The sequence below is a fragment of the Pezoporus occidentalis genome, unplaced genomic scaffold (genome assembly GCF_034315485.1).
Source record: "Pezoporus occidentalis ecotype Australia unplaced genomic scaffold, CSIRO_AGI_Poc_V1 ctg105, whole genome shotgun sequence".
Taxonomy (NCBI): Eukaryota; Metazoa; Chordata; class Aves; order Psittaciformes; family Psittacidae; genus Pezoporus; species Pezoporus occidentalis.
The window spans coordinates 995,838-1,019,861 of record NW_026912832.1 but is presented as its reverse complement, the minus strand read 5'-3'; the positions used below and the strand labels follow the sequence as shown (position 1 = coordinate 1,019,861).

At 39.5% G+C, this 24,024-nt stretch overlaps 1 protein-coding gene across 2 annotated transcripts in view; it reads right to left on the bottom strand.

Annotated features, from left to right (window-relative positions):
- The window catches only part of COL4A2 (collagen type IV alpha 2 chain), a 144,499-nt gene that overhangs the window by 91,757 nt on the left and 28,718 nt on the right, over positions 1-24,024 (bottom strand). For both annotated transcript variants that reach the window (XM_062619258.1, XM_062619269.1), the window contains one exon: positions 12,982-13,062. In XM_062619258.1, the coding sequence (XP_062475242.1) occupies positions 12,982-13,062 (81 nt within the window). The remainder of the gene's footprint in view (positions 1-12,981; positions 13,063-24,024) is intronic.

The following is a 24,024-nucleotide window of genomic DNA, read 5'->3' as shown; positions in this document are numbered from 1 at the left end:
TTATAACCTTATGTCATTTAGCAAAACCAACTTTGCAACTGTTTGAAGGAAATAAGCCAGCTGAGGAGGAGAGAGGACCTGCACGGGAGCTGTGGCTCAGGCAATCCGAGCTGTTTTGCATGCCTGTGGCTGTACAGTGCAGTCAAGACCTTGCTGGCAGCACCAGGTATGAGCTAAAAGAGTGCAAACTCTGCAGTTTGGTTTGTGAGATTTTGTAACAATAAGGAAAACAAATGCATCTGTCCTCAGCCTCCACATTTACTTCTTCCTCAGCTCTGATGGCAGAGGCTAAGGAGGAGGGGCTGCAGGGGACAGCATCAGAAACTGTCCCTTGTCACACAGGGGGACACCACCCCTCTATCCTCCAGCCTTGCTCTGTGCACACAGGCCGAGGAAGGATGAGGCTGGGCTCACGCAATTTAGCCTGTCCTGTCTGCAGAGCACACTGATGGTGAGGGAATGGCCCCTACAATCTCTGCCACTGTGCAAAGCACCTAGCAAATATAAATAAAATAAAATAAAAGCTATGGGAAAGGGTGCAAGATAGTGTTACAACGCACATCTGTGCCAAGCTTGTGGAGGAGTGTGCTGTGTAATGGAAAGGGAGTTAGTCTCACGGCAATATAGTGGTAAGGGAATACTCTGCAGTAGCAGTACAGTCATATTTGAACTAAAGAGCTTCCTGTGGAAACTATGTTCTATCCGGAAACTCACATGCCAGTTCTTGCCCTCATTAAATACCATAATAATGAACATATATGGGTCCAACACCCACAGCGTTGTGTGGTGCCTTTGGGCCCTTTGCTGTTGGAGAACTTATCCACTGGAAAGAAGCTGTCACTGTGCCCCTCTGCATGCTGCTACCTCTGCCATTAATGTGGAAGTGCTAGCAATGCTCTTGGCACTGTAAGAAGAGACACACACAGCCAGATCCTACCCCAAGGAGGTCACATCCTAACACAGCCAAGCACAGCCAGCTGTGAAGACCACCGCATCCTGCACTGCAGAGGGAAGAGTTCATCTCACAGAACCAGCTTCTCTCATTCCCCTTCCAGGCCACCAAGAACGGAAGTTTCTTACAGGAAGCCTTCACCATGAAAAGGGTGGTGAAATGGCAAAGGAAAAGGTGTTATGTACTTGGGAGCAGATAACAGAAAGGTCATAAAAGAAACAGTAGAAGTAAAGGAACTAGGAACTGAGAAAAAGCCAAAAGCAAGAGGTGCTTTATAGGGGGGAAAAAAGGGAGTATTTGGATCAGAATAGAATAATACAGACGCATCCAAGCCCTTATTAGACTGGACAGAAAGACTATATTGGCTGCTGTACTCTGAATGGATTGAAGCAGTACGTGTACTGGGGAGGACAGCAAGCACCAGAACTTTCTCTTTCTACTTTGCCAATGTCCTTGGGGCCAAATAAAGTTGCTTTTAAAGAAGTTATAAGGTTTGATAATATCTCTTCAATCAGTGATACTGTATTTGCAAAAATTAGTGTTACTAATAAAATAAGCAATACTTAGGCATAGAATTTCATCAAAAAAAACATGACCTATATTAAAAAAAAGAAAAACAACCCCAAAACACACACAAAAAACCCCCAACAACCCTGAAGAGCTTTTCTTTACTGGCACCTATGACAGCACTAGACAGAAAGGAATCCGATAGATTAATACAGTCTTTTCATAGGCAAATAATTTTAGCTTGTGGGAAAAATAAATGCAGCATGGATGTTTTATTTGTGTTTGCAGCTTATTCATTATCTACAGCTGTTCTCCATGCCTAAAACACAGACTTCTATCCTTCAAGATTGTCTTTCTGCATGCTCCAAAAATGAATATATAATTTTAAGATATTTTAATGCTTGTCATCCTTTTCCTGATGAATGTAATGGAAGCACTTACATAGACTTCAACAGCCCTGCTCATTACACACTGAAAAGTACTCGTAAACCTTAGGTAAAAACTGAGGTAAATAAGGAATATTTATTCTCTTTTAAGTGTCAGTAAGAAAATGCTGAGAACGGGCTTGGTCTGTCCCAGCAGATACTATTCATGATGACTGACTGCCCATTCCCACATTCCTGCTCTCTCCAGGTCAGACTCAAAGGATTCCACTAATAGTTTGGTACTTACCAAAGGAAAATGGGTCAATGTTACTTGCTCCCATGCGACAAAAATAGAGAAAATAGAAACAAGCACCATTTGAGAAACTTGTAAAGCCTTGGACACATGTCATGAGAAACATCTATGCTCTCTTGAGTGTAATTTCAGTGCTAAAAGATGAGCTGGATTATCCTCCTTGGACGCCAGTGTGAGCTACCCAGTTACAAAGCATTACTATCATCCACTCGCTGCACGTTGTTTAAATTCCTGCTCACAGTAAGCAGGAATTGCAAAACTTGACCAAAAGCACAAAGAATATTTCTGTGCAGTAGTTGCACTGTCTACCAGAAGCCAAAGCCTGAAGGTATAACCAAATGGACAGTATATTTGTCCTAAACCCAATCTTAACAGCACATTTCATTTCTGTAATGAAGTGTAACAATATGTGAAAACCAAACAAAAATATCAATGATACATGAGAATGTACTGTACTTGTACAGTCTTGTTTTATCTTCTGCAATAAAATTGTTCTTCATTCCTTACTGTGATTTCTCTTACTTTTTTCTCCATCTCTCAATTAAATTTGTGATATGCAGATGGCCAAATACACTCTTAAAAATGCTGCCCTCAAATTGAATTCCTAAAATAACAGAGAAATACCTTCTCAATTTATCAGCAAACTGCAGTAAGATCTGTTTTCTTATTTGAGTGTAACAAGCCCATAAATCAATAGAATACGTAGGTAAAGCAAGAGGAATCAAATGTTTTCTTTTCAACACAAGAGCTGAATCCACGTTACAAATAGTCAATTCAGCACATTTATTTCAGTCGTAACTTTGTTTAATCTACAACCTTGGTATCCATTTTGATTGATTACACTAATTCTTGAGCTTTATCCAACATTTTTGAATTGTTCTCCCATCACACCAGCTGAGATTGCAAAGGTTTTTGATAAAAGCTTGCAGGAGAAGTAACTGCAAAGATCTAACCTGGATCAATGGACTTTAGAGAGTAAAGTGCAGTATTTGTACAAATGCTGAAAACCTGTAGTTATTTTGGTGGAGATAATGTATGTAAATACATATAAGTTTCAAAAGATGAAGTTAAAAATGTAAGTAAAATAGTGTATGTGTCCTTTTGACTACCTTTCAGTCAAATATCATTCTTTTTCTCCTGTACAGTTAATTTTAACAGATTTTGGAAGAATTTTGCTTTCAGGGCTGGAGCAAAAGACAATTGCACAAGAGAGTGCAATCTGTTAGCGTGGGATGGGCTTAACAATACTGCAGTCCTTTAGATTACAAATACACACAATTTTTTAAGATTAAGATTCAAACAATGGTTCTTATCTGTCTGAATCAGAAATGCTCTGCAAAAGAAGAAAAGAATAAAAATGAGGGAAAAATATTTTTTGGTCAACGTGTATTTTGCTTGATTTGAAAGAAAGACTCCATTTGAGTTTATTTTACCCTTTAAACATTCTTTATTGTATTCTGAATATTTACAAATGAAAATGTGATTTTGGTGTGAAAATTTAATTGCGTTCCTGCATATATTCGAACAAATCACTCTGCTTCTTCTTACATGGTTTGTATTTTTCATTTGAAAAGAATTCTGAGGAAAACTTTTCACCGACTCTTCCCACATCTCAGATTTTGTGTAGAATGAATATATGGAAGCAGGATTCATTGCTTCTTGCTCATGGGAAAGTTATCTAACCTCCCTCCACCAGTTCAAAAAGATCTCTGATGTTGATTAAACATGTATAAACAGAGCTAAAAGAAAAAGGAAACATGCATGCTTCACTCAAAAAAATGTCAGGACAAATGTACTGAAGACCAGCAATTAGCAACCAGCATGAGTACCCCACTACAGATAGTCAGTGTATCCCAGGTTAAGCAATTTTCACTAAATAAAACATTAGATCATAAACCAGTCAGTAAGTTTCAGACTGACTCAAGTTCAAGTTCTGTCAAGCAAACCTGTACCCTGCCTGACTTCAGTAGCTAACTCTAAAGATTATGGGCCTGTTTACTGCTAACAGCTGCTTAAATTAAGCCTTTAGCCTAAGATTTAGATGCCAATGGAACAATATCAAGACTTTAGGGATTCATGCATGCTGTCAAGACCTTGTAAGGCAGTGTTTTGAAAGTATAAATGTAAACAAAAGTGTGCATTTAAAACTGTACCCTCAAACACGTGTGTAAAAGGAAACTGTACTCTTGTATCTGAAAGCAGAATTTAGCTTCACAGTTAAACACTTTTATATGCTAACACTCTTCCTGTCTTTTGTAGCCACCAGTAAACTGCTTTCCAGTACTACTCTGACAAGAGAAAAAAGGAAAATTAAATCTTAATGTACCATACCAGATTTGATTACAGTATTGAAAAAATGAAGGTTGCCTTCTTGTTCATGAATAATGCTTATTAGTATTATAGGTATTTTGCTTTTAAATCTGCTGCCATTACAAATACCTCTCCTCTGAGGGCAGCTCCTCTTCCTGGAAATTTCCAGAGACTTAACCTTGGCCTATAAAGCAATGTGAAGTTTTGAAGCATCATTTTTTGGTACTTCATATCCATTCTAGTGCAGAATCTGACAATACTTAAGAAGACACGAGTAAGTTCGCTCCCAAACACTGGAGAGCAAATAGGACGCTTTTCGAACCATTTCTGTCTTGGGAAAGTAAGAACAAAAAGACAAAGACAAGCAAGGGCAGGCCACTGCAAGGCATGAAAGCTCTGTGAATTTTTTGCTTGCATGATCACTGGGTTTCTTCTGGTGGTGAGTTCATGTTTAGGTGTTTGCTGAGTGGCTTCCTGGAGCGGATGAACTGGCAAGGTGGTTCCTTGACCTTTACTATGTAGGAGCTTGCACAACAGAGGAGCTTACATCAGCCTGTATATAGAGGCTTAGGTCAGCTTGGCTTCTCCTCAAGACCCCTAAGCACATCAGTGAGGCCAGATCTTGCTTGTTGCTACTTAGTTTAACAAGAGCAGGGAAAGGGAAAAGTAATCCCAATCCCTTTTCAGTGGAGAAGTTAGACTAATAGAAATATCCAAGAGCTAACAAATTGTAAGCTCAGGATGCAGGCAGATGCTGAGCAACAGAAAAGAGACCACTCTTCTGCAGAGTGAAAGGTCTGTTTTTACTGATCTATAGAAACATAGAATAGCTTGTGTTGGGAGGGACCTTAAAGGCTACCTAGTTCCAACTGCCCTACCATGGGCAGGGACACCTTCCACTAGACCAGGTTGCTCAAAGCCCTGTCCAACCTGGCCTTGAACACTCCTGGGGATGGGTCAGCCACAGCTTCTCTGGGCAACTTTGGCTGGAGCTTGCAGCAGAGAATGGGCAAAATCTGTAAGTGCTTCTACAGCAATGTTTGAGATCTAAAAACCAAGGTTACAGAACTATACTAATTGGCAACAAACAACACCCCTGATATAACAGACATCTCATGCTGGTGAAATGAGAAAAATCAGTGGCATACAGAACTGCTACGCTGTCTAATTTACATAGGTGACAGAAAATATGGATACAGCCAGAGAAGTGGCACAGCATGTGAACGCTAAAACATAGTGTAACAGAAAAAAAAACACTGAGGGCAATGGGAAGCATTAGTGAATCCTTGTGAGGGGAAATAACAGAAAGGTAGGATTTGGTTTATATTTAGGACTCCCCTGTTAAAAGACACTGATCACAAAATACTCAGTGAAATTAAAGAAGCTTCACAACTAGGTCAGGTAGCAATACTGGCAAATTCCAACTACCAATGTATTGTCAGGCACAACGCCTTCTCCCAATGAGATAAGGAGAAAGAACTTTCAATACAGCAACTGGCCACTTAGTGGTGAGCTCTGGGACCCATAAGAAAGGTTGCAGCTCTGGGTTTAGTCTTGAGTGCTGCACAGGACCTGCTTCAAGAGGTACTAGTGGAAGAACTGCTCTGTAAGAGCTTCACAATATAACTGAACTTAATGCTCTCATGGGATGGAGTAAGCCAAATAAATACCTCACACAGATATCTAATTCAAGAAGGGGAAATACACAAAAATCACAAAAATAGAAGCCTAAAGCAACCTGGAGGATTTTCAAAAACACTGTATTAAAAGCCCTGGTAAACTGTGTGTCACATATCAAAAAGAAAGTAAAACAGTTCAATAAAAACCCTGCACAGCTCATAAAAAAAGCTAAGAAGGCTATTATAGGGAAAAAGGTTAGCATTTAAAAAAATTGCTGAAATGAACATGAAAGCTCATAAAAAACAGATCAAGAGTAAATGGCTACTAGGATGGCTAAAAAAGAATGTGAATGTTTTGCAGAAGATCATCAAGACAATAGTAAAAAGTTGTTTAAAGAAAAGCAAGAAGCCATCAAGGGAAATAGTAGTACCAGACTATGCCAAAGGCTTATAAGGGGCACTTTGGGATGATAAAGCCATAGCAGAGAAGTTTATTGACTTCTTTGCATAGGTCTTAACTGCTGAAGGTGTTTGAGAGGGTCCCAAATCCAAGCTATTTTTGAGCCAGATTAATTTCAGGTAAATATAAAAATATAGAATCATAGAACCATAGAATCAAATCATAGAATAGTTAGGGCTGGAAATGACCTTAAGATCATCAAGTTCCAACCCCCCTGCCATGGGCAGGTACACCTCACACTAAACCATCTCACCCAAGGCTCTGTCCAACCTGGCCTTGAAAAAGTATTAGATAAGATATAGATATATATATTAAATATAAAAGTAGTAGATAAAATATGCAAGGCAGGTGTTACTAAGTGAGTGAACAGGAGCAGGTGATATTCGCCTGTGAATTCCGAAAGAACTCAAGTGTGAAACTGCAGAGTTGCTGGTCAAGATGTGTAACCCATCATTACAAACTGCCACTGCAACAGCGGGCAGCTGCTAACCAAGCTCCCATGTGGAAAAGAGAATCAAGAGGAGACCCTGTATATTACGAGACAGTTTATCTGACTTTCCTGCTTGGAAAAGTTATAGTCTGCCTTAAAGAATACAATAACTGAGCACAAGGATAAGCATGGTAAAGCAGGCCCTAATGACAGTAATGTATTTGGATTTTCAAAATGGCTTTGACAAAATACTTCACCAAAGCTTTTTAAAATAAATTCCCTAAGGGTTGCAAGAGAGGTGCTGTTATGGACTGAAGGCTGTTAAAGGGTAGGAAGAATAGTGCTTGATGGTCACATTTCAAAATGAAGATGCAACAGCAGTGGGTCCTCTCAGACATGGGTGCTGGAACTGGTTTTAGCAAAGACTTCAACAGTGATCAGAAGGCACTGAACTGTGAAAAATCCAAGTCTATACATGATACTAACCTCTCTTAGATTGTTAAATGTGATGTTGGTAAAGGAGGATGGGGAGATCTAGTGATCTCCCATGTTGGGACATCCAGAAGAACCCCACCACACTGGGTGGGCAGATAAGCTTCAGTGTTGAGGGGCATCAGGAATGGTACTGAGGAGAAAACAGAGGATGTCAACTTGCTGCTAAGCAAGACCTTGGTGCACCCATAGTCGTGTGTGCTGTGTACTGTTCTTGTCTCTCACAGAAGAGAGAGAAAAATAAAGGGACTAAGGGTTGGAGTGTTGCCTTCAGAAGAGAACCTAAAAAGGCTGCCACTCTTCCTTTTGGATAGGAAAAAACTGAGAGGGAATATGACTGAGATTTACAAAATTAGGGAAGCAGTTAATAAGGTAAATGCTGAGCTGCTCTTCCCAAATCTTATAGTACTAGAAATAGGGTGTACTTGATGAAATCAGAGGGAGATTGAATTAGAACAGGTTGGACAGTAATCTTACATTATTTGAGTAGTTCAACCCTTAGTGTCACTGGAGGTTGTGAACAAATACACTTACAACAGCTTCAAAAAGGAATTAAGACAAATTCAGGGAGAAACAAAGATACTGAAAGAACATACAAGTAGGGTGATCTTGGGTACAAAGGAAATGGACTGCGCAAAGTTGCCAGACCTCTGTGCTCCCTGTAAATAGCATCTCCTACTGCTACTGCCGGGGAGACAGTAGTGGACTAGAGGAATTACTGATCTAATTTGAGAAGACCCTTCTTATGTTCTTATTTTGTAAAAACAGTAAAATATCAGATTTCATCAGCTATATCAACTTACACTAACAGTTACAAAGGAGCTACTGCCATTATACCAGCTTAGAAGCCAGTTAATTGTGATGCTCAATAATTACACTAACAGTTGATAAAATAATTTTATTGGATTTAAACATTCTCCTAAGATATAAAAATGGAATTGACTTAAGAACATCTTAAGTGCTGTATTTTTTTTTACTGTTTGTTTGTTGTTTTTCTTTTTAATTATAAAGAAAAACTTCTTCTAGATCTATCCCATGTGTTAAGATTTAAACTTGCATGGAAAATGCTCGTAAGTAAAGATCAGACACTAGACTTCACAACTCTATAGCCCTCAAAAACAGACGGGATAGCTTACCCTTGGCCACCTCATTAGTGTAAGCAATGGAACAGATATCTGTAATGGAATTATAATGAACCCTCATGTCAGTCTTAGTTAAAAAGAAATGTTTAGGCATTCCCCAAAAGTCGCCTTTGTGGAGGGACTTGAAGCTGTCTGTTCATTTCACAGTTTCCATTATTCCAGCCCCTAGGAAAAACAATGGCTAAGCGGCTCAAGCACTGTTAGATGCTTGACTCAGAAAGTATAAAGCCAGATTTCAATAGAGTGCATTTTCTCACTCTATAGAAAGATCAAAAAGATTTCTACTCACTTCCACTTTCTACAATGCCTTCTAGGTTGATTATGAAGTGAAGTTGATTATGAACTTCAATAGGTCAAACAGTTGGCCACTGTACTGGAAGGAATTACCGTTTCCTACATAAGTGCATTAATGTTTAACAGATTCTAGGAGTGCATATATTGTACCCTGTGCAACATATGGTTTGCAAAGAACTATAAATCTCAACATTTTAGGAGTTGCAAAAAAACAAACAAATAAAAAAAAAAAAACCCCAAACAACCAAAACCAAACAATCCCCAAAAATTAAAATAGAGGAAAAATAAAAAAAATGAAACAAGAAGTTTTTAGTTTGTTGTTTTTGGTTTTTTTACCCCTTTAATTCAGGGTTTCCGTCAAGGTTTCAACACCATATCAGTGCTTCTCTTTTCTCCTTTCTCTCTTACCCAGGCACCTGGGTACTCCTTATAGTATTTTCTCCACATGTAGCTTAGGGAGCGGTTGTCTGTTGTGATAGAAGAACAACTTAGGAGAAGTTGTCTTAGGAGAAAATAAGAAGATGAGTCTGTCTAATCACAGGGAAAAGATGAATCTGTTGTCCTTCCAAGTTTTCTTGCCATGTGGATTTGAACACTCCTCTAGGAGCTTCACTTCTCGATGAACTTGGCTGAGCTTTTTGCCAGCTGTGAGAAGGGGAGATGAGGGTGAGGCTGGGCTCCTAGCTTGACTGCTGCAGCCCCAGCTCCAACCACCTGCCTAGTTGCAAGGTACGGTTAAATGGACTTGATATTTTTATCCAGCTAACAGTAAATAGTACCTCAGTTAAAGTAAAATAACTAGGCTACAGTGAAAAAAAACAAAGACTAGAATGCCATTAGACACTAGAAAAGACACAGCTTATGGAAGAAGTTCCTTTTACTTTTTTTTCCTCTGAAGGTGTGAACTGAAAATTGAGACAGGAGGTGGAAACCTCAAAGGGATTGGTTGTGTGTGGCCCAGGAAAGACATTCCTTAGAGAAACTTCCCCGAACAACAGCTCAGCATTTGCTGTGAACTGTGAAAACTATGTTTGTACATGGTTATCAGCAATATCCTACGATTCTCTGAACATTTTAATTTGACCTGTTTTCCTCCTGGGAATGAGGCAGAATGTGCTTTTCACAGCCCTGGGAGCAGCTCTGACGAGACGCAAGAGGTTGTAGGTTAGCTGCTGCCTTTGCCTTGCTACAGCAGCTCCCCCAGTGCTACAGCAGGCAGATGAAGCTTCTGCTGTTTCATCTTCCTGTCCCCAGCGGATTTCATTGTCCTGTGTCTGAGCCTAGGGAAAGCTGCAGGGCTGAGTTCACACACCTCTTTTCAGTAGGCCTGCTAGATGCATGCTCTAATTCATGCTAGGTGGCCTTTTGTCCCTAAAAACTGCCTGTTTGAAACAGGATTCAACTTTCGTGTGCCTTTGTGCCTAATCTCATCAGTCCCAAGCCCACAGCAGTGTAGACAGAAGCTCAGGGCTTCCAGTTGTCCTGCGTCTGGACACCTGGCACAAACTACCAAAGCCTGGCTGAATCCTCACACATCTACACAGTGCCTCTCTGTTTCCAGCGCAGATCCCCCAGAAGGTATCAATGGGCATATTTTGTAAAGAACACTTTTTTAAAAACAAAGGCCATTAGATTAAGACAACAAATAAAGAGAAGCATCTTTATTTAAATATCTTTATTATCTTAAATAAAGCCTTTATTTAAATGCTGTACCTTCAGACTGTAACTGAAACAACAGAAAATGAAGTAGAAGCACATATAAATAAAAAGTAGGTATCTCTTCAGACCTTTTCTACTTTCATAGTTTGCAACTGTATTTACCACTCCAATGAATTCACTTCATTCAACAGCTTCTGATATGCATTCATTAGCAGCAATCCAAGAAAGTGGTTTTGTTTGCCTGGTTCTGAGAGAATATCCAGGAGATGGTGGAGCTGACAGCTGACTGCAGACCCTCACGGTGCTGCTCCCACCCTAGCTCCAGATGCCCTGCAAGTGACAGCTCTGTTGCACCTAAGGTAGTCACTGCAGAAGCAGGCTCTGACAGAGTGCTTCAGACACTCTTACAAGTGCAAACATGCAATATGTCTATTGTGCATGTAATGAGTCACTTTGAACAGCAAATGTGTGTCATGCAGAGATTTTGTAGGACATTTTGTAGAAACAAATATTCCCATTGAGGATTAGCATGAGACCAGAAGCAAGACCAACACTGTTCCTTAAACCAGATGTTTAACAGAGGTTGTGACATCTGAAGAGATGAGCAGACACAGAATACATGCAGTGTATGCTGACTCAGAATGAGGCATGTCATTTCAGAGTTAAAATACTATTTTTGAAGTGGTGTAAAATTCTTTACATCACTTTCCCCAATACTGCTTCACATCTTGCACAATTAACCACAAGTAGCAAAACATAATTTATCTTTTGTAACATCCTCCTTTTCTCCTTTTTAATGTCTATTTAAAGGGAGGCCAATGTGAGTACTTACTGGGGTTACTTACTTCCCTGGGATAAATCAAAGAGTGAGAGTGGTAAGTACATAAAATCTGCCCTTACCTTCCAATCTAGATACTAAGCAACTCACTGGGAGCTTCTCATCAGTGGCACCTGACTGGTTCTCTACTCTGGTAACTTAGTATTTTTCGCTTTTCTAAACTATGCATTTACTTTCTAGCTACGTCTTTTGTCCTGTAGACTTGGCAGCTTGAAATTAAAAGTTATTCAGTCAATAAGGAATGTGAAAAATATTTCACTCAAGAAAGTTGTAGTTTTGCAACAAGTATTTCCACAAACCCTAACAAGTACATCCATGCTTTGCTTTTAGAAGCCAAAAAATTGACACTGAAAAGGCATAGCAATGTCATGCTCGAAGCCATTTCATACAGCATTAGTTTGTGACTTTCAGAGCCCTTGGAGGGAAGTGGCAGGAGGCACTCGCCAAACTTCATGTGTGGGATGATGAGGGTAAGGCAGTAACAGCTGGAGGGAGCCTCACTGGAAGCTGTCTCAGGGGAGGACTTGTTTGTCCTCAGCTTCACGAGTTTGCCATTAGCTTAATGTAATGGAAAGCAGACCATGAGAGGATCATAGTCAGGGGATGGGAGTATCACCATTACGGTACTTATGGCATGGTAACCCCAGAATCATCTGACTTCCATGGAGACAATGGGACTTCTGCTGTAAACAAGAATGTTCCTCATCTCCCACCTACACTGTGACTTTCTTACTACCTCTTTCTCCACTCAGACGTGGAGTCAAGCTTGAGGAATGCGATGGGAACAGGAACTGATGTTTCGCTGCATGGAGGAAAGGCAGAGAACTAAAGAATCTTATGAAGTTTATGATAGCAGAATGAGCATATGACCTGCCACCACGTCTCTTGCCTGACCTATTCTTAGAGATGGGTGGATGGAAAAGGCTGAGTCACTGTCTCAGCTGCAGAAGACCAAGCTGTGCAGAAGGAGCCTGCCAGCCAGGGCTCCAAGCCATACAGGATAAGGAACTGCCCTATTTCTTGGAGCAATTTGCAGCAGGTGGCTAAACCCCCCCACCCCATGTCCCTTTCTCTGCCTCATTCTTCACTATTCCCTAAAACAAAGAACAGACTATCAGCAACAGCCTAATGCCAGTAGTCCCAAGCAGTTCCCTTCTAGCAGAGATTTCAGGTTTTGCAGGCCTTGCTCCCTTTCTCTTTAATGGAAATCACATGTATGTTATAGCTTTTCATGAGATGCCATTTTGTTAGAAAGACTTCAAGAACATTGCTGAGTGATTTTGTCCATATTCATTTAGCACTGTCACAAAATCCAGTGATACTGTAGAACATAACATCCCTAAAATTCTGATCTGATCAGCTTGTCGTGGCTATTAGGTCTCTTGGCCCTGATCTTTGAGAGAAGAACCTGCCATATTTCATAACACTGCATTTCTTCAAATCTACAAGCTCTTGAGAAAGTAAGACGAAACAACAGTAACCTTTTCCTGAAAAAGAATAATTGTTTGAATACTCTAGCAGACTGATGCAAGTCCACCTTTATGAAACAACATTGAGCACTGAACATCAAGAATGTTTTACAGGAAAAAATGTTACTTACACGGCTTCCTTTTTCAGGGAAGCACTGACATCCTCCACTGCAATCTCTGCCTCCACATGGTCCTGTGTATGTCTTCCCACCCTGCAAACCAGAACACACATAAAATGAAAGTTAAAAGATATCAGCCACAATACCTGGCACAGCACAATAAGCTTTGATTAACAGGCTTGCTGAGAACTTGCCCAAGCAAAATCCAGGATTAGATCTATGACTTCCAGTTGAAACTTCTTTAATCTCTGCTTAGAAGCAGCCGTGAGTGGCTTTCCAGTTCTTGGAGATCAAGAAATATAATGCTACTGTATTATTTTCCCTTCACATTTTCAAAACATTGCAGCTCCATGATGAGCAGTATCTCGCACATCTTTTTGACACATGCAACAGATATCGTATCACAGAAGTGCAGCTGCTTGGATTCTTCAGGGACAAGGACTAAGTCCTAGGTCACGATGCAGCACATCCTTCTATGCATGCTCTAAATCGTTGCTATACTTTAAAATATTTATGGGTGGACATAAAGGAAGATGTAAGTATCAGGTTCAAAACCATAAGCCAAACTCCTGCTCTCTCCTCTTCAATGACTATCTATTCTAGAGGTACCTAAAACCTGCTAGCAACCAACCACCGTGACCTAGAAGTCAGACACAGATTAAGTAGATGGCTGCAGTTACATCTCTCTTGCCTGTCCAGAACCACCTTGGCCTGGGCTGAAAATGCATGGATCACAAAATATGCACCATTCCGTGTAAATCCTTGGATGGTCTTCAACAGGCAGGCCAGCTCTGATTACACCTAGCACACTGCCTGCACGAAATGCAGCAGCCACAGTCACTCTTGTTCAGAAATTTGAACAGCAGAGATGCTGGGCATGCTGTTGTGTGACTTTTATAACTGTAACTTAAGCATTAGGAATACTATGAAGACCAGCCTGAAGCCCACCTAAGCCCAGGGTTTTGAAAACTTGAAAATGCCCCATCAGCCTAGTCAGTAAACTGGGAAAGGAGAAAGGGATTTCTTGTTGCTATTTCTAAGCCTGGTTTGCTGTGCAGCAGTTAATGGAGCCAAAAGGAAAAGAGAGAAGGATGTCTTGGAGGCACAGCCCCTCAGTCAGGGTGGCTGCTAATTTTCATGTGCACTGCTCCTTAGACAAAACTCAAGGCACCCCAACTGTAGGATACAGGTTCTATGTGGCTTGCTCCACTACTGGATGGAAAAACCCTGAATCCTTTGTTGCACTGCAGCAGGAACAAATGATCCCTTCACCCTTCCTGCCCTTTCATAGCTTGAGCTGGAAGGGAGGTGACAGTGGTATAAACAAGCCCCCAAACAAGATGGGTGCTCTATGCTGTTGCTTAAATAGGCTCTGATGCTGCTGTTCCTGCCTGTAGCCCTGACTCTAGGACCTAAAACAGAGAAGGACCAACACTGCCACACTTTGCATTTTTCACATGTCTCTTAGTAATCCCCTACTCAACACCTGGGGTTGTGGGTCACATTTCTCAGGTACCCACTCCTGCTGCTACACTACCGAGAGCCTGAAAACAGTTCAGAGCTTTGGATTTCTCCCTGGGAGCCAAATGAATAAAAGATACGGAGCAGGTACCAGGCATTGCCTAAATTCTCCTTTGGTCATATTTGCACAACAGACTCTGTATTACTGCTATGAGAAGCAGTAATACAAAGTTCCCAAGGTAAGCTCTCAATGCTTGTCATAAGAGGGTTAATGTCTGTATCTGAACTATTTTATATATCAAAATACTTTCATTTCAGCTTTATATTTAATTTTCACATTTAACACTGGGCTTTTCAAATTGATAAAAGAGGTCCACAGAACTGAAACCATGGCCCAAGCTATTTAAAGACTAGGTGTGTGATTCAGAAAATTATTTCATGGATGTAACAATGTTCTACATCATGTTATGAACTCTGCTTTATGTTTAGGCTATTGTTTAGAGGAAATCATAAACCACGACAGTTTTATAACCTCTACTGCTTGCGCAGGTTGGGCCATTTTTTAGTTAAATATTTGGATGTTCACAAACTCACTCTCGCTATGTTTTGGTGTTTTTTTTTCTCATTAACCTATTTGCAGATGAAACATGCCTCTCCGTGAGTATCTTTCATTTCACAGTTTCCCTCTAAGTTCTTTTTCAGAAATTAAGGATAGTTCTATTCATTTTTATGGATGCCTTGCAGATATAAGACCTGTGTGAACGTATTCCCCTGTGGGATGCAGGACTTCATTAAGGAACACTGTGTTAGGTAGTGCTGCCGTTAGTAAGAATCAATTCTGAACTTTAGAGATCTGTTTTGGTTGGAGCTGTAACAGCCTAACAGTAACAGACTGACAGATACAGTAATTTTACCATATGAGTTTTCAATTATACTTACTGAGAAAACAACAGGGAGAACAATAAGTTTATTTCTTTATTAATTAGCAGAGTGACTCTAAATTTGGTAAACTGTTGCTAAGGAGAACATAGAGTATGAGTAGGAACTATGGCAGGATTATTTGTGTACTTGAGTATGAAAAAAAAAGGAGGTTGCTAATGCATATTTCAACTGGAATAAGTTCAAGGTCTATTGTTTGTGTACTATCCACCATCCAACATTCTAATTTGTATGCCATAACAATACCGGCAGCTAATGTGGGGACACAATTGTTTTCTTCCACAATTTTAGGAAGTTTTTTTTTTTAATTTTCTCATTTTATGTCCTTTTAAGCACATAGATTCCTTAGATAACCAAGAGAAAAATCTGGAAGATTCCAAAGGTAGGGAACATAATGGGAAAACATTTGAGACCAGCACTAATATATCTCTTCTGGATTATACTTGGGCTCTCCTTATTGCCTAATTTCCACTTTTTTACTTTTTGACTGCTAGTGAGATGACCCTGGAGCTTTTAGTCACATGTAGGGTTTTCTACTTTATTATCTATGAATGTTTATAACTCCTTGAAGGCAGATCATTGCGCTGCCATTTAGTCCGATGTTACTGGGAAGTTACACTATAAAACATTATGGTTTAAAGGTTTGTTTACATTAAAAAAGAACTCTATTAAGAATCCTTCTAAAACTTTGTCAAAACCAATTATACACATGGGCTTACAACTGTGATGGAGGGAAATCACATGGACATGCATCAGTCAGTAATTAGAATGCAGAAAGTCCAATTTAAAATTTAGTGATGGCCAAGGTAGTTTTAAAGCACTAAAACTATATATGCCCTGAGGAAAACAAATTTCTGGGAACATAGCACCAATGGTGACAACCAAATGTGGCTCTTTTGATATAACATGGGTGCCTAGACTACTGTTTCAATCACTGGGGAGAACAACCAGTCCTAGGATACAATTTACCCCATCCTGATACTGGCATCTAAACTGATAAACTGCACCCTTCACAGAAAGCACCTACTACTTTCTCTGAAACTTAAAGAGGTGGGTGGAGGTGACTGTCTTACATGCAGACATCCATGCCCTGTATAAGTCTGAGGACAGGGTGAATCAGGTGAATCTCCTGATTTGATCAATATGCAGTTAAATGGTGAAAAGCTTAAAGAAGTATTTGCAGCAGAATGGTGTTCTAAGATTCGTGCAACAAAGCTGGAAGACTGGCAATAGTCCCCAGTTCTGAAGTTGTCTATTGAGAAAACATTCAATTCCAGGTCTTGGTCATGTTCTGGATGATCCCAAATTCCACTAATCTCAAAAAAGTCCAGAATCTAGGAAGAGTCTAGAAATGGGGTTTATATAATCTGATTTAAAATTTCTGCAATATAGGCACAACATCTGGCTGCTATTATAGACCATCCAGAGAATCTCATCAGATCTATTTTAAACGTCTGAGCTAAACCTCATCCTAGAAGGGTGAGTAGATTAGAAAGATGATAGTCTAGGGTAACTGGTTGAGATGTGTTTAAAGTGTAGATGTTCAGCTTCACATGAGACGGATCCTATGCTAAGTGTCCAAATCTCATCCTTAAAGCAAGCTATGGCCTCTGATGGGAACACTGAGTGTCAGAAAATCAAACACCTACTGCTGGGAAAGCTGTAACCAGCAGCCCGCAAACGAGGGTGGAATGGATGGAGAAAGGGAATAAGGAAAGCAATATATGAAAAAGGGAGAAGAGGGTTTTTTCCAACTCTCTTTTTAATATCATTAAAGAACTTTGCTGGAAAAGAATATAAAATTGATGGTTCGGGGAATGTGAATACTACTTAAACACAAGCAAGAGAAAACATGTAAGTGCCATGTATGTTTGTAAAGCTTGTATATTATTCTTGTGTAAACAGCCCTCATTTTTATTTATATAAAATTGCAAGCATAAAATATGTGAGTGATCCCAACATAAAACCTTACTTTTCCCTCTTGCTTTCCTTTTTTTTCTTTTTTGTCACCAAACAATATTACTTATGTACTTACACATCTTCAGCTAGCTAAAGACAACTTAAATCAGTTTCCTTGAGCCAAACTCTTAAAAACCTCAAAAACATATATGTCGCTATCTTTAAATTTTTTCCCACATTAATGATTTATTTATTACTGATCTTGGCCACATCTACGTAATCGTTTTCTCTGTGTGCCTATTCAAGTACCTTCACTTCAAGGGTTGATATTCTGACAAAGAACAAAGGCAACCAGAGGACAGATCTCAAAGTTCTATGAGTACAGAAAGCCCAGGAAATATAAGCCTCTTCCTTACATACAGCTCAAAACATTAGGGAAATTATAATGAAAATATTGCAACCTGGAATCAAAAGACTCTGCACACTGACACCTTCTTTGATAAATTTTATATGTTGCAGTTGTACATTAACTTTTGTCCTGACAATCCCATTGTGCTCTTTCCATCAACCACAGCGGCTCCTCCAAGCCAGCTAAGCTTTACCAAAGGAAGCTTTAGAAGGCCTGGGAGCTTGCTGAAAAGCTGAACTACGACCAGGGGTGCTGACATACCGCATGCCTCTGTGGTGTGGCAACGAGCAGTGTGTTTGGACGACTCACGTGAGACTTCAGCCTGGAAGTTCTGAGGGGACTCCTGGCATGCCTGCAAGGCAGCCCTCTGTGTCACTGCCAGGGAGAACCAGACTGGCCCACACCTCCATTATGGACCTCTGTTTCCATGTCTGACCTTAGGCTGTTGAAACTCACATTAATTTCAAGTTTGGTTTATATGGCCCTGACTTAGAAACATTAATTTTCTGCTTCCTTAGGAAGAGAAAAAAATAAAGTAGGAGTATGACAGGGTACTCCTGCTGTTGATGAACCAGACAGAAAAGAACTTTGTTGGTTACAAATGCGACTGAACAGTTGTATTTGCTCAAAACCAGCATTTTACTCTTTAAAGAGCTGAAAACATTTGTTGCCTGGATGCCAAACTTATTTCTCTAGAAACACATATAAACAACCATTCAAAACAAGCATGGAGAATGCTGTCAGTGGGGGACGCCTGGACTGCCCAGTGTCAGGCTTGGTCTGGAAAACGCTCTGTCCTCAGAGTTACAATGCCAAAGAAGAAACCAGTCATCTGAAACTGCCTGCTCGCAATCCAGTAGCTACTAGTGCACCAGACAGTAAGACCACTGTGAAGACCTTAATTGGTGAAGGAAAGGATTAATTGGCACATTCAGAGAGGAAGGAAAAGATGGGGGTGTGGATCCTCTCTCCAACTGTTCTGAGAATTAGTTTGCTAAGAAATAATTCTTTCTTTCATATTTGAATGGGAGCCAGAACCTTTCTAGACTGGATGCATGGCAACTGGAATAATTTAGTGCGTGACCTCAATATCATATGAATGTTTGCACTTCCCACCAAAAGAAGGGGGAGCCATACACTTACACATCCTTCACTGAAAAAAAAAACCCAACCTGGAGAAGGAAATCGTTCCCAGGAGGAACATGAAGAGACTTACCGTCAGCCACACTAAGAAAGCTGGTCTCCTAACAACTGCCTAATGTAGTCTTCCTGATGAAGTAAGAAGAGTGATGCTTGTTGCAATCCATTATGATTGGTGTGGAGTTTCATGTGCCACCTACCTCTTATAATGGAATGCACAGAGAAAACTGGGAGGCAGGTTGCCAAGCAAACAAGCAAATAAACAAGTTGCTTCAGTTTGAGTTCTGATGGGCTTGGAAACATCAACAGAAGAGGAGTATCCAAAAGCAGCACTGCTCCCAGGGATTGGGATGCCTGTGCTCAATGTCTGGGTCAGGGAAGGAAGGGCAAGAGAATACAAAGTCTCTGATGCTGAGAAGACCCCAACAGACACAAACTTGTCTTCTCAAGTGTGTCTCAGCAAGTATGTTGAAGACAGCAATGGGAAACATGAATTCTGTACCTCTCAGCAGTGAAGCTATAAAAGACTTTCCTCTTATGGGCTGGCTTGTGGCTCTTGATTACATTAACGTTCTGGCACACAGCCTTGCATAGTTTCATTTCAAAGTGAAACTTCACAGCTCTACATGTTCACTTTATTTGAGGTACTATTTACCATCCCCTTTTCAAATTAAAATGTTCCCTTGTTGCATTCTCAAGACATTGCTTTGTAACAACTGCAGAAATCAGACATGATACAGTGTGAACTTACTCTCCACATTTTCATAAAAGCATTTCTAATTTTGTGACTTTCATCCAAACACATATTGACTCAGCAAACCAGATGGAAGCCAAAAGGACTTCTGTTATATAGTAGGAATAAAAAAAAAAAAAAAAAAAAAAGAAGGAGGAAAAAAGTAAGGTTTTTAAGAGGTTCAGTCAGAGAGTAAATCTTAAAAGCTGCCTAAATATACAGTACAGATATTTGAATAACTGTCCAGGGCTCTTGCCCACTTGCCCAATTTGAGGTTATGTGCAAACAGTACGCTTCTGAGCAAGCAGTGTATGCCATGCCATAGGTTTCTGTCAAGAAGTCAGTGAATGGGGATCTCATATTTTACAGATAATGAAGTTGAATTCAGCTGCTTTTTGCCTTTTTATCTGTCACAGAGATGATTATAGGCTATCCTAAGAAAGGGATTAGAACATAAGATGAGAAAATCCAGTTAAAACTTTTTGAAATGTAAAACAAATAAAAAATAGTCACCCCTAGAGAAAAAAATTATCACTCCTACTTGTTTTTGAAGAATCTGTAATGCCACAGGAAAGGGTATCCTAAAAATCAGCCACAGGTCTCTGCATGAATGTGCTGTAGCTCTAGGAGCTATTGAAGGAGGGTTAAGATGCAGAGGGCTTTTCCAGAACAAAATTTCATCCAGAAGAGGAAGAACAATATCCTCTGGCACTTCCGTATCTGAGACAGGTGACTTAAGTTGCCTAAAGGAATGACAGTTTTGGTCTTAATCGTCAACCAAAGCTTGCACATACACCAGCAAGAGAGAGGTGATGCTGGAGGCAAACTAAGCTCTTCGAAGAGTGTGCAGCAATGGTTAAAAATATCTCTTACATCTTCCAAAGGGACAAATGTTACATGGTCATCAACTGGCCCAAAGTGATTACAGAAGGACAATGAAAGTGTTGCTCATGAGCACTCCATTTTCAGTTTTACCAACTTAAGAATCAGGTTTGCTTGCAGAAAAAATCCCTCAGCTACAAGTCTAGTAGAGTTTGAAGATGAAAATATATTAATAAAGGTAACCAAAGGTACATACATTAATTATTTCTATTAGTTAAAGCAAGGATATTGGATTCCCTGATTATGAGAGCTCAGACACCTTGTGAATATGTAGATGCCTAAATTTTGGTGACTTCATACATCAACTGACACTTTGTTTAAACGTGAATTTTTAGCTAAATCTGACAGGTAAAAGATGCAGAAGCATCTGAAGGAAAATCTGGACTGGTAAGTTAAAATATGTTTTGATATCCTCTTAAACTTGCTTCTATGTTCGTAAACATGTATTATTTTAGTATATTGTCTTATGAGACAACAGATTATTCACCTACCATCCAACACAGCATTCCTCGTCTAAAAAGATGGTGGTCTTTACAGTGAAAGTGCTGGGACATCTTAACATGAGCCTTTATTCACAACACCCCACCCCTAGAAATGGAAGTGTATCCTCATAGAAACTACCTAGGTGTTTTTAAATAGTACCGCAGGAATCAGAAGAAATGTTTTCTAGTTATCAGTGATAACGCTCTCTGACTTGGCCAAGTAGATGTTATCACTTGTTAGGGAGTCTGTGATGACAAGCTATGCTGGAAGGCACAGTTTGTTTCTCTTTTAATTTTTATTACATCATTTTACTTTATGTGAAGCCCTGTGCATTTTGTATTTGATCTGTACAAATGTAAAGGCTTATGCAAGGCACAAGTTGGTGAACAGTGTTATCACCTTGTATGTGCAGTTACACTGCACTGTGGATCAAAAATATTTTCCATAAAGAAATGAGATAAAGACACTGACAGCCCTTAATCTGAATTTGGCTTTTGTCCAATATCTTATATTACTGGAAGAAAATATCCCTTCCCATCCCTAAGAACAGAAAGGCATTTGTTCACATACTAGTAGCATAATAATGAAACACAGCATCCACTCATTAAAGTAGCAATTTCTATATTTAACTACTTTTAGTTTCCAAAGTCTAGTCATTTTCAGTTCTGGAAAGACATCCAAATAATGATATCATTTGCTTCAAACAATAGAAAGTCTGGATACTATTCTATATATGGAGTTTTTTTTTAGTCTATTTATAAACCAAGCCAGCTATTTGACCTGTCTAGTTCACTCACCTACGTAAATTGCCAGACTCAGGAAACTTACTTAAGAACATATTATTCTTAGTGATTGGCAAACTTTAAAAGTTGCTAAATTATATTTCAGATCTGCACCTATTACATTAAGAACACACCAACCTGCCAATTTAGGAAAGATTTTTGCTTTTGAACCAGCAGAATGCAATTGCATTAGCCCTGCTTCTGGGGAAGCAACTGACACAAACCAGCCATACAGCTGTTTGCATGGCTCTATCATCTGTATTTGTTCAGTGCAGTGCAACAGTGCCAGGATTCCCCAAAACGTAAGCATAACCACTGAGATTTTATTCCAGTTTCATGTTTTCTATAAAATGCTTGACTATGTATGAACTGCATTTATAAACTGAATTAGTTATTGAGTTTTCCTCTGAAGAATAGCTGTTTACAGCAATAACCTGCTGACCTGGTTCTTATGCATTTAAGGATCTGAGGAGGGTTTTTTTTCCCCTTGGGAGGGGTGAGGTTGGTGATGGTTTTTAATAGGTTTTTTTAATCTTCTTGTGACTGCAGAATCAAGTATAGCAGAGAGAGAGACTAGTTTCAGTTCTTCCTAAAGAATTATTTACTAAATTGTAATTAGAAGTATACACCAAGAACTGGAAGTATGGAGCTATCATTGAGAGAATGATTTGAAAGGAATAGATTTCCACACATTAACTAGTGATGGCACAGACTGACTGACACTATCTTTACCACATACGCTGATGAGTAAGTCTAGTCCAGTGCAACGCTTACAGACCTGGCTCAGTTTTCAGAGTTGTCTGTTAGACAAACGACTACATCCACACTATTAAATGCAGAAATTTGCTAAGCAATTCTTCAGAACTGTTTCTTGAGACTTGACTAGCATTTCCTTAAAAGTAAGAAGAATTAGATATGAGGTTTGAAAACTGGAATAAGAATTGCATTTGATGATGGAATAATTTACAGCTAACTGCTTGGTCAGATGCAACACCCACAATTTCCTTTCTATTTCAGACATTAAAAAGCCCACAAGAACTAGGTTTCTTACTGACCCATTTCATTTTCCACTTTAGATTTCAAAACTTAACCTCCTCCCTGGGTCACCTTCTCTCTGCTCTGAGTTGATCAGTGTTGCCACTGGTAAAAGCCTTGGCTTTACAGCAGGTTGTTATAGGGGGTATACTACATAAAGAAGGTATATTAGAGGATTTTACATATCAGGACTATGTGAAAGGTTCACTATTTGCAATGAGGTCAAGGAAAGTAATCTAAAATACAGAAGGAGGTGTTCAGAAGAAAGATCGATCTCTTCCTTGTGGGTATAAAAACTTATAGTTAACTATTAGTGATAAGGTCCTTTCTCACTCATACACTTTTGATTAGCAACATGTCTTAATATATTTTGCCATAAGAGAAAAGAAGGGACCTGTGAAATTTCAATTTTTTTATTTTTTATTTTGCAAATAAGATGTCCCAATGTGCACAAGAAACACCTGAAAAATTCAAACAGAAGCAGCATAGTAAATCCTGCTCATAAAACTTACATGATGTAGTTCAATTCCCACTTCTACCAAAAAATAGTTTTAGTCACTTACTTGCTCAGAAGAAAAAAAGTCTCAATATAGGTTTTGGACAAAAGCTCAATGTTTTGTGTATTTGTATGAGTAGAAACCTGGAATGGCCACATTAAATTCTCCTGGATAGTAAAAAATAAATAAGAACCAGGTTTTTCTTTTGTGGGTTTTTTGTTGGTTTGTTTTGTTTTTTTTTTTCCCATCCTTCATATCTGCTAATACATAAATTTCATGGGAGGGTTGGGAAATTTTTTTGGTGGGGATGGGGGGAGATTCAATTTCCTTCAAAATATTCCATTGACTATACAAAAGTATTAACCTCACAGCGAAATGTTGGCTCAGGAGAAGATAATGTAGAATTTACATTTATGCAGAATAAGAAAAAATAGCTTATGTTTCCCATATGTGCCACTGACCTGTGACTTACAACCTGCTTTGGTTCAGTTCCACGGCTGGGCTGATTTCTGCAGTGTTGCAGAACTGAGTTCAATGCACTTTCCCAGAGCCGCCTGATGAGTCAGTGGTTCAGCACGGTCTGGGACCCAAGACCTTCGGGCCTTCCAGTCCATTTCCCTAACCAACAGACAAATACTGTCTGCATTGCTGCAATAAGTCTTGTGGCTCAGTCTCCACACCAAAAACACTCTTACCAAAAACCAAACACTGCATTGATGCAATAAGTCTTGTGGCTCAGTCTCCACACCAAAAATGCTCTTATCACAATACAAACAACTAACATACTCAGATCAT